We start from the raw sequence: 12032 nt of genomic DNA on the forward strand, positions 1-12032 counted from the left end.
TGATACAATTATAAATAGGCTGGCACTTACAACGTAACACGGATCTCGTTGTATAACGGGATGATTAAGCACAACCAAGATATATGCTCCCCGTTTCCTGAGCAATATTAATCATTCGATCGTGAGATATCGTAAAAAAACAAGTGAGGTTTTCGAAACAGGTATCTAAATGCGAACTAACTGAAGAAATTTGGTGATTTGGATGATTCCAAACGATCATTTGGATCCAAAATCACCGGCTGAATATATTTTATATTGAATTATTATTGTCGATAAATGTGACTGCGGAACAGTAGGCTATTAATAAAATATATTTAAAACATAGCACGGAATGTTGTTAATTTGAACAGAAAACGCATGGAGATTTGAGCGAATAATCAGTAACTGAATAATTATTAGATATCACTTTAGATCAGTTACATGAAACTGCATATCTAAGTCTGCATATACTGTGTATTCGGTCGGCTAAAAAACTCCATCATTTTATTGCAATAAAATAAAATGCTAATCTTTTAATTAGGTTTTATTAAATATAACAAATTGCTGGCTTATAGTAAATTTCTGTCAAAGTTTAAGATGTAGGCTTAACCATCAAATATTTTATTTTACCATAGTGTTCATCTCCATATATTATTGTATGATCGAAATTGCATTGGAATAGAGGATGATCATATTTCTGTTTTTGCTTGCTGAATTTGTCGCTGTGGGGGCAGGTGAGGCATCAGTACTGTAGCCTATTACACTGATCGAAACGGCAATTCTCATCACAGATGAATCGCCACTAAATTGTTACATAGTTAAACGAATCTTAACAATACAATTTCATGTTCCACTGTTCACAAAACGATGACGCAGTAGAGGGTTAAATATTTTTTATCCGTTTGTTTAGTACGAGACTGCGCTGATGGCAACAATGGCGGATGCTCCCAATACTGCATTGATAGGAGTGATGGAAATGATCCTGTGTGTGGTTGCGACTGTTACTATCAACTAGATGGGGATTCGGAGACATGTGTTCCTATTACTCCTTGTGGCGTGGATATATTATGGCTGAATGATTTCAGCTTTAATGTTATGAACTTATGCGTTTTAATTCAAAATAATTTTGACACTGGAGTTGACTACACGCCGTTCAACGTGAGCATTTATTTGAGACGTTTGTTTCTAATTGGTATTTATAAATTTATATAGTTTTAACTTTTTTACCAAATCAATATACTTGAATGATGAAGGAAGAATAGTATAATTAACGTGTTTGTATTTACATAATCTTGAAAAGCAAAAGCAAACCATTTTTTGGATATATATGTGTTAGAAGTTAGACGAATTATATTTCTGTTCTGTTTGTAGATTGATTTAAAATGGACGTTATTCTATAATGAATACTGAAACCCATTAACTTTATTGATATGCTGACAAAACAAAATTAAAATACGTCTTTCACATTATAGGATTGGAAAAATACGGTCTCACAATATATCACAGCTTTCAGTCCAGGAGTAGAGAATGGAGATTATGTCGTCGGAACAATGCTTAATGGTAGAACACTCGACGTAACAAACGCGTAAGTTAGATTTCTTGACTCTCATACCTAATCTTTTCTTCCGATCAATCATGTGGATTTAAAGCAGGAACAGTATAGGTAAATGCAGAATCTGACACACTGTAGGTAAATTGTTTCAGAAACCGGGAGTTGGGTGGATTATGATCATGGTGTCGTAGATAAGTTTACATATGTACTTAAGCTAACATGTAACTAGACTTTGTATGAAAAGTTCATGAAAAAGCTAGTGCCAAGTTAGTTCTTCGAAGATTATGGATTCAATATTCAAACAATTATTTGAAAATATAATTTTAGAAGCAATATGTTTCAATTTTGATGCTTAGTGCTTAGAAACGCATTGATAAAAGGTCCGACGACCTTTTGAATCACATTTTTTATACCAAAATGTCCCATCTTGAAGATTTCAACTAGGTTCCAGGAATTAGTTGGTTGTAATGTACCAATCATTTTCATATTATTGGAGGTGACCATACAACCGGACAACGAAAGACACATTATGACATCCCAGTATAGCATAAAGTTACATTATAATATTCTTATAGGACACAATGAGATCGAAATACTTTCTGGTATTGGCGGCAGCCAAAATCAGATCAATAAATAGCATTATAATCATAATATCTTTCTGAACAGGGTGTGATTCATATTAAGTATTTTTCATGGTACACAATAGGCTTAAAGAAGAATTTGGAGCATCTGTAAAGTCACTATTCAGATCGGGTACTATTATGTACAACACATTTTTCAGGTATGGCGCTCAGACATCGACAACTACACTGGCATCAGAAATTTCGAGCTTAACTAAAGATGATATATGCGGAAGCAGCAATGTTATTCAGGCCCTCTATAAAACTTTCGACAGTGGAGCAGCCAATACTGTAGTTCTTGCACCCAGTGGTGCGAACGACGAAACAACTACGACGAGAGTCGGTAGGAATCTCATTTCAATCCACATTATTTAAAAGTTATAAAATACAGCCCTAAAGAAACGTTACGATTTTTGACATACAGAATGTAACAAAATGGTAACAGTTTTTGGGCTCACCACGTATATATATATAACTTTTCGTGGCATAATTATACAATAATTCAACTGAGTAATTTAAAAAACAAATTATTTGATGTTTGGTTTTAGCCGTTGTGGGCATGGTGTCTCCAGCTTCCACGGCACTTGATAGTGTACTGGATAATTACATATATAAGATACATGAATACTACGATCAAGTTTTTGTCTACGGTCGCACTGATCAGTCTACACTCGACGCTATCTTGGCACCAAGATATGAACCGCAACTTAGGTACGAATGTTGTTATTGGTTGATTTAAGTTGAGAAACGTTTTTAGTGGAATTAACGAACTAATGGGAGTGTAAACATTTTACGAGACCACCTTATGGAAATACGAATCGACTCTAAGTAGATTTACATAAATGGAATCTTTGGAAAATGTTATTTTGTACCAACCGTCTCAAAATGAAGCGTTGTGCAATTGTTTTGATTTTCAAATGTAGTTTTTGGCGATCATTGTATATCGCCCAAAAATCTATCATGAAAAACAATAGACTATCGATAGACTGGGGGGATGTTTTTGACGTTTGAAATACTTGAATCTAGCGTTCAATGCTACAAACCCGATGACAATAAACAAGATATATATATATATAATATTCAAAATTTAGGTGTATATATGTAAAAAATAATATCATGTCTACATTATCTGATGGTATAATGTAAATCTGACTGCTTTAAAGTGATAACTCTTTTTCAATTATTGAAGGTTTTTGGCCTGCAATGACAGCACATTGGCCAACTGTCCTTACCTATTTTATTCCGATGCTGGTAACGACAATGGAGCAAATTTCGACAGTGCTACGGTTCTTCCAATGATTGATACATCTGCCTGCATTTCTAGAAAAACCGTTAGTAAGTAAATATTCTATTTTTATACGTAGGTTCGGCGTGTGCAGTGCCTGTTGGACACGAAAGGTACATGTGGATCGTTTTTTTATTATGTTGTTGTTCTTGTTGAGCACGAAATGTATACATATCTATAGAACGTTTATTTATTATGTTGTTGATAGAATGTTTTTTCATGTTCTTGTGCTTATTTTCTCATAAACTGCTTCCCCAATTGCTTTGAAATTTTCGGTGGTTGAGGTTTGTATTTTTAGCTGGAGGGCTATTACTTTATTTATCATATATTCCAGTAGGATTCGTTTTTTTGTCATAAAAATTGCGCCCCTTGTGGAGGTTCCGCTTCGCGTCCACGATCGTTGCGTGTTGGTGACAACTCGAAGTCGGAAAGATTAGATACCCGTACTTCTTCGTTTGGCTTTCGTGTCTATATATTTGAGCATCGCTCTCTTGTTAGACACAAAATGGGCCTATAAATCGTTTTGGTATTTTGATGCAGCTAGAAGGCTATTACTTTCATTCATTTCAAAGATTCCTGTGGGCTCTGTGAGATTCGCTTTTGTATCTGAAGTTTTGTGCGACGTCAACGAAATTGAATATCAAAATTAATTGTAGCGGTTCCGCGACCGCAGTTCAGCGGATCTCGTGCTCAGTTAAATTCGGCGGTTTTTGGGCTTATCGAAAGTCGATATGACTGATATACCGGAAGTTCACTCTGACAGATTGCATAACCATTTTGGCATTCGTGTCCATATGTTTGAGCATCGCACTAAATATGAAAGTATTAAAAGCGTTTTAAAACGTATGTATACATCGTTACATCTGCTTAACATCTGAAACAATGTCAACACCTGCCGCGATCGATATGTTTAAATTAATGAAAAAACACTATTAGAAAAATGCAAGAAATCTTTCTTATTTACGAATTCACGTTCATTGTTTTAGATGTTCATTCAGTTTCTTGTGGAATCAACGAAGTAACGATCACTATACCATCTTGCCTTCTGGGAGGTCTCAACAAAGCAGATCTTGTTTTAAACGACGTCAGTTGTACTGGAGATACGAATGCAGTGCTTTCTGGAACTGACATAGTTTTTACCATTGGTCTTACTGCTTGCTCATGGACATTAACAGTGAGTCATATATATAGAGTGCGATTTTACTCTATGGAGCAGAGTTACAAATAGGTCTAGTCTAGGCAATTCATAGATCGCTCGTGTATCAGCAAAATTGCTTTGCATGCTGTGATCACGTGTCTTCGAATGCAGAATGTAGCTTCTGCAGTTGTAGTAAAACTTCCACTGAGGGAGTTCTTCAAATTATTAACAATAGGTGCCGGTACTAAAATATTTTGGGGCAGATTATAAGATATGGAAATAATAATTCGTATACACAGTCTAATGTAGCCTACCCTATAAAAAGTTGGGGGTACATGTGCCCCAGTTTGGAAACCACTGCTACAAAGAGTGAGATTTTACCATTTCCAAAAAGGGGTATATATCATGTTTTTAAAATGTCCGCCCTATGTAAGGGACAATATACATCGTCAATATAGACGTCTTTTGTATGTTTGTACACAGTGACATGCACTGAATATAAAATTAAATGAAAATCTTGCCAAGTGAAGAATAAAATTCGTCTGTAAAAAAACACTATAGGCCTACATGTAAACAACGGTTCACGTGAGGCTTGAAGCGCTTGTGACACCATCGGCACAAGCATTGGAAACTTTTGTATTGCAAATTAGATTAACACACTTCAAATGTTTTCTAGAGCACAACAGTCAACGATATTGAATTTGTCAAATACACTCAAACGGTAGTTACAAAAGATTACGGAGTGTCAAGCAATGTCAAGCAAGTTAGCTTTGAAAGTTCATGCACGTACCCACGTTACACCGATGAACAGCTCGGAATAGTGAATCCCGCAGTCCCGTCACTCACGGACGCAGTATCGGTTATCGGAGCATTTACTGTTGACCTTGCTTTGTACCAATCTAGTTCATACACAACTGCCTATACATCAGGAGACTTCCCAGTGACTGTAAGTATTTGATATATATAATAAATTGCAAACTATAAATGTCCAAGCATAGTGAAAATGGGGTTGCGTTTCGAAACACAATCAAAAAGCCATTACACAAATCTTTTTTTTCAAACATGGGATCTGTTTTAAATCCATTTCCTGTATTGAAATACTCAGAAGAATACTAAAACTCAAATAAAAACAATTTTAAAGTTAGAAGAGTATTTTAAATAAATTCACGTTCACCTTACTTTGACACCGTATTAAAATTATTCAGTAAAAATGAGCTCGAATACTATATTCCACAAGTTTTGTGATATTATACAAAATTTTACTTTCAATATATTTCACCTGGAATATGAAGTCGTAATTAAGGGTAAGGATATAAACTTTTTCAGCTTAATGTGATGGATCGCATCTATTTCTCCGTGACTTCGACACTTCCAACCGGCCTCAAAGCAATATTAAAGGACATCGTAGTTACTACAGATACAGACAAGGCCTCATCACCTTCCCATAGTATACTGACAAGCCAGTGTGCTGGTGACACCACATTCACCCTGGGAACTACCACCGATACAGAAGTTCAGTTTTCCGTTATCATGTTTGAATTTGCCACAACTGGCTCAGCAGCCGTAAGTTATTCTCATTTTTCATCTATAATTTATTTAGTCTATCCTTTATAACATAGTAACGCAACCGAGTATTAAAGAAAATATAGAGCCAAATATTATTTTATAGTTATATTTTAATAATGACATAAAATGGACATAGCCGTGCTGTTTGCTGGTAAATGAAAGCATAGACCATGATTTTCCAAACTTTTTGTTCATTGGTACCCTTTGTAGAATTTATAAATCGCCTATATATCCCCAAAATTTTCTTATATGTTTGATTATAAAAAGTTTAAAATTTGTATTTTTAGTTCGATATTAAAACACTGCGTTATTATTATATACTAATTAAAGCACACAAAGTATTTCACAACAATGTAATCCAAGCTTATACGAACAATCAAACTAACAATATATCGGCTGACTAAGCCCCAGTAATCTAAGCTAATTATCAATAAGTTATTTAATACAAAGTAGTGAAACAATGGCAACAGTTCTTCTTCGAGCTATTGTCGGTATTTTGATTCAATTCCAAGCAACCCTGAAATGTCGAGTCACACAACCACGTTGGTGGGAACAACGCGAACAAAATGAACCCCTGGAGGTACATGTATACCCAAGTTTGAAAACCCCTGGCATGGACGATAGAAAAAGCTAAAAAAGGCATTTAAAAACGACATGAATGAGAACACGCAAATTGGTTCGCCCTTTTAAAAGTAAATCATCAAAAGTTCAATTGTTACCTACAATTTTTCTGATTGATTGTTCGTGTAGATTTTTGAAATGCTTAAATTTGGGATTGTTTTTTCAGTTTGCCATTTTAAGTTATAATAAATTTAGATTTACGAATTGACTCAACTTGGTAGTAATCTGTTTCCATTAGATTAATATACACCATTTTCAATTTCCTAACAGTAGTCATTAGCAACTTCAGTTTTTTAGTGTTTAATCTTTTTTAGTTAAAATACTTGTGTTATTTATTATCAGATTAAAATGTTTAAAATAACATTATGAATTGCTGTATTTTTTATCAGCTATTACACAAACTTAAACAAAATATTTCGTATTAACCCGTATAATCGATTCTCAATACTCGTGTGTTTAGAGAATCTTCCATTTAACAAAAAAATATGTTAAGAAATAACATTGAAAATTCATTTTTGTTTCAACTAACACTAAGCAAGCGTCGACGTGCATCAGGTTATACCTAATGTTCAAACAAATCAGTTATTATCATTTTCAGAATGGTGCTAAAGACCCGCTTTATTTCCACGTTACAACTTACATTTGTGAGACTACCGACACATCAGCTGCTTGTACACAGTCTTGTGCAGCCGGTAGAAAGAAACGTGACGTATCGGATGCTGATATTCCGGTGGAGCACAGAACGATAGGTCCAATATACACAGGTGAATAGTTGAAAGAACTTTCACTAAATTAACTCAATAACACTTATTGGTATATTATTTAATCAACTATTCTTGAGAAACATATTTTGAAAGCCTGAAGTAGTAAGATTCAATAGAATTCCTGAACAAAACAGAAAGTTACCACAAAAACTGCTTTCTGCATGGAATAGCTTGAAAACAACACGTGGTTTGAATTTCCATTTAGGTAACAAGTCATATTATGACGTGTTTTTATTACCTTCATTAAGAACGAAGGCTAAAATCTACCAGGGAATGAAGCTACTAAGCTTTGTTGATTTAGAATGTGATTTTAAGCAAACAATTACGACGCATCGTCCGTCTCTAGTATTTTTCTTTTCGGAAAAATGAACTTACGTTTCACAATGTTTCTGAATAGTACCAAAAGAAGGTTCAAAGACAAAGCAGGACGTACATAAGAAAGTGATAGATCGCACTGCTACAAACTTGGGAAATAATAAGGACGAAACCGGCGTTCATTTGACAACATACGAGATTTATCTGCCTTCTCCAAGTCTTGGTGTTCTATGCTATTGGTAAGTTCAAGTACGGAACAGATTTTATGATTCTAATGATATTTCTTCGATTTGTACGATTAATAAATACAAAAATACATGTTTCGAAAACACATGTACAATAAGTCTGAATCAGGATATCGTCTTTTTCGTTTGCAGTTGTAATATAAATAACGGCAATATTTGAACGGAAACAATACTTCCTATTGCGTTACATATATAGTAGTAATACGCTTATGTCTCTCAAGCTGAGCTGCTTATGCACATGGATCCAAATTACGAAACGTACAAAAAGATTTCGATAGTAGGGTGAAGCGTATAGTATTGATGAATGAAGCCTATATTTCTATGATGATTAAATTTCTGAAGTTGGAGCAGCAATTCTCTAAACTCTGGGGTTGTAAACGAGACAAACACTAGACACTAGAAACCGAACGATCTTCAAAATTCAGACCCGCATCACAATTAAGCATAGTAGTCTTTTGGTTATATCGTTGGATTTACCTATGCTAGTATCGCACGTTGTTTGTAATTGAGTGGGTAGGCAAAGATGAACTGGAAGGAATACCCTCATTCATTCCCAAATAATAACTTTGTACGTAGCTTGTCATGAATAGGGCCATATTCATGTTGAAGGTGTGGAAACACCTCAAAAAATTGAATAGCTATGATCATCTTTATTGGCGATTAATAGTGTAGATTACTCGAAATGGATGCTCGAGAGCGTTATAACATGGGAAAAGCAGTCGACAGATCCTTTGGAGCTCAAATGCGAGCCCAGTCTGAAAATTTCAATCCAACTTCAACTGCGATTCTTTTGGCTGGAACTATCAAGGAAATTCAAACGATCAGAACGATGCATTTATCCAATGAAAATCGGTTGATTTCAATAAAGGACATATTGACTAAATTTCGTAACCTTGAACCTCCATTGATGTCTAAATAACCTTTTTAATATTTCATTTTCTTGTTCATCAGGATTCTTTTGTTGGCGTCTACAGCGCTAATGTTTTATCTGATATCAAAATTTTTCTTCAAAAATCATCAGAATACATTCAATGCTCCTGCACCGTGGAACAACTTCGGGATTCCAACTGGTGGGTTGGTATTTATGAATCTAATATTAAGGCAATAGCACGTTTTTGCTGGTATATATTCCGCTGCAGAGCAATAAATGTTGCGACCTGCGTTAAAACCAGCTTTATCTGAGCCCATTTATATAGTCACTTTAATTTTTTTTCAAATTGGTCAACCATTTGGCCCTAAAACCTCACTCATGGCTTTTTAAAAGCGTATGCTAAAGTTCTATTCAGCGAAATGACGCTAAAGAGCACGTCTCCTGTGTTTTTTAGATATGCGACAAAACGCCCAAAAATTTGGAGAAAACAACTTGAACTTGAATGTTATTGTTTATAGTAGAGGGTTAAACACTAGTTATAATTTATACCGAATTAAATTTAATGTTTTCTTGTGTTATTCTCCAACAAAATCATTATTATGGCATAAATCCTTGCCGAGAAATTCACAATTGTATTTATGGAATTTGCAAATTCGGCGCTTCACGTGACGATTTCGGTGACGTCACGCCCTAATTATTATTGCATAAGAGCTTCGAAAGCAGCGAATGTAATTATTGTCAGTGTTAATATGCACAGCAAGTCGTAAAAAAAAAAACATGTGCGCGAAATTTGGCAATTGCTCTCACGTTGTATACTTGTATACAACAATTTTACCTCCCACCATGCATGGTAGGGAGAGGTAAAATATTCACATTTTTAAAAACATTACCGGGCCAAGTATGGAATGGCATTCGTTACCTGGGTATAAATAAGTGATTCATACCTGCTATTCAATTTTCACACATTAACGACATTTTCTTATCGAATCTGTATATTTTACAGCGGTCAAGGGCTAAACGAACTCTTCATGATGAAATGAGGATTATGGTAGTCAAGATAACAACATGTAACAATGGTAGAAACTATAATATATATTAAGTTCAATTGTTCTATTTTAACCATGGCTATTTTATTTTTTTCCCGAATTTTCAATTTCAAAGTACTTGTAAATTATATATCGTCCCATCCTAATATCACCTGTAGGCCTAGAGCTACAGATATATTCGTTCATTCGTTCGAAAACTTTTAAATACAGATGAAAGTCAAATTAAAAAGTGGTGTTCAAACTAGGTGACAATTTGTCACGGCTCCATTTACGTTTACTTCTGCAAATGGCCCCATAAAGTACAATACCGTGACGTAACAGTGCTCATTCTTGCTAGTCAGTTTGTTTAAATACAACACATCTCAGTGCTTACAACTGGCACATCACGGCCTACAAATTTCTCTATTGTTGAAATTATATTCACTGTGGCATTGGTTTGACAGCATGCCATAGTGACGGAGTGGCTTGCGATTGTAGAGATGTCACAATTCAAATTATACAGTCGTAGTTTTATATTCAAGAGTATTTAATTAGATGGTATTACGTATTAACATTTATTCATGTTTAACTGCTTGTAATAAATGGCACCGAAAGATGTGTGTGTATTATATAATATGAAGGCTGATGGCGTCCAAGGCCGGGTATCCGCACTCCGCGTGGTTTTGAACAGGAAGGACGGGCGTAACAAAGATAGGAAAAATCTTAGATTACATTCCATGCCGCGTTAGCGAGTTGGGGGCGTCCTCGTAGCCTCACGATAAAAACAAGTTTCAGGACTTCACGCTTTCTGGAACTTTGGAATTGTTTTAGAACGATTACGCTCATTACTTTTGTTGTAATTAGAAGTTACTACAAAATATACTTGCGTGATTAATGAACAAAACAAATTGGCAATAAACAATAAATAACATTATTACGTCAAAAGTGCAGTGTTTGCTTGCGAGCTTATAGGTGGCACTCATCCTCTATTACTTTGAAATAAAATCATTTCCACTACATCGACAACATATTGCAAGAAATTTAGCGACCTCGTTCAGAACAGCGCACTTTATGGCTGTTTACGTTCGTCGAGGCAGCGTGCATCCGATTACTGGTTCAGTTTTGACATTGAGCATGCAGCTACAATCCATCGAAGATTTTAAATTTTTGAAAACACATACAATTTTCGAGTGCATTTAACGGCGAACCAACCTTTTGTGGCACAAAAACCAACCACATCGCAAGCAGTATCGAATTTCTATATGACCGCAACTTGATATCAGTCAATAATTAACAGGTAAACTGCCGACAACGCTGCAATTTTGCTGATGTCATGAAAAACAAGCGATAGTAACAAGAGAAGTGAGCAGGTACAAGTGTCGCTATTTCACAGCGCGTAATATGGTGTTTTATTATGAGACATTTAGGTATTGGAAATTAAAAGTGTGATGTGTTGCTTTGTTATAATATGTGTGTTCTATTTGACTGTGTTCAGAATAGATTCGAGGCGATATTATGTCATAACATTACAAGCTGAATTATTAGTCAGCTGTGTTAGTAATGTCATTATTATACTCTATGCTACGCTATATCTCTATTCACCAATTGGGTAAATTTAATTATTATTACACGCGTAGAATGTTAAAGTTACACGTCGTATGGTTTTAATCAATGTCATAATACGTAAAAATAAAATGCCTTGTCATCATTATTGTTCATTCCGTCTTGCCATCAAATTGATCCATAAGGCTTCGGCAAAACGGCGATATCCATTTCTGATAGAATATTCAAAGCAGCTTTTAATGAGGTTTAAATTTTTAGTATGTTTCAAGTAGCTACAGGCATATTACTTATGTTCCCACAGAAAAGCCAAAAATAGTAAGTGAATATTTAGCGTCAGTTAAGTTGATATTACGCACGGTTTTTATAGACACGCTAGGTTGTGTGCACACTTATTTATGTACTGTACAATGCTAGTGAAATGATATGAAACTGTAATTATCAATACGTTCATGTGAAATCGACCTATGGAATCGGATTGAATATGATTT

General features: G+C 35.0%; 1 protein-coding gene across 1 annotated transcript; it reads left to right on the forward strand.

Moving 5' to 3' along the window:
* The first annotated feature begins 114 nt into the window (after positions 1 to 114).
* LOC120341389 (uncharacterized) lies at positions 115 to 10599 on the forward strand. The gene is made up of 14 exons (XM_039409884.2): positions 115 to 238; positions 615 to 713; positions 890 to 1137; positions 1452 to 1564; positions 2313 to 2494; positions 2700 to 2862; positions 3341 to 3486; positions 4423 to 4610; positions 5251 to 5520; positions 5901 to 6137; positions 7360 to 7525; positions 7923 to 8079; positions 9037 to 9155; positions 9960 to 10599. The coding sequence occupies exons 2-14, from the start codon at positions 665 to 667 to the stop codon at positions 9971 to 9973; spliced, it is 2052 nt and encodes a 683-aa protein (XP_039265818.2). The 5' UTR covers positions 115 to 238; positions 615 to 664; the 3' UTR covers positions 9974 to 10599.
* The last annotated feature ends 1433 nt before the right edge of the window (positions 10600 to 12032 follow it).

Source organism: Styela clava, chromosome 14 (assembly GCF_964204865.1).
Source record: "Styela clava chromosome 14, kaStyClav1.hap1.2, whole genome shotgun sequence".
NCBI classification, from domain to species: Eukaryota; Metazoa; Chordata; class Ascidiacea; order Stolidobranchia; family Styelidae; genus Styela; species Styela clava.

Bases quoted from the DNA above. Each gene is read 5' to 3' on its own strand.
- LOC120341389 (XM_039409884.2), top strand. From the start codon at position 665: ATGATCATATTTCTGTTTTTGCTTGCTGAATTTGTCGCTGTGGGGGCA. The intron at 714-889 runs GTGAGGCATCAG...CCGTTTGTTTAG, and splicing joins ATTTGTCGCTGTGGGGGCAG to TACGAGACTGCGCTGATGGC. The intron at 1,138-1,451 runs GTGAGCATTTAT...TTCACATTATAG, and splicing joins TTGACTACACGCCGTTCAAC to GATTGGAAAAATACGGTCTC.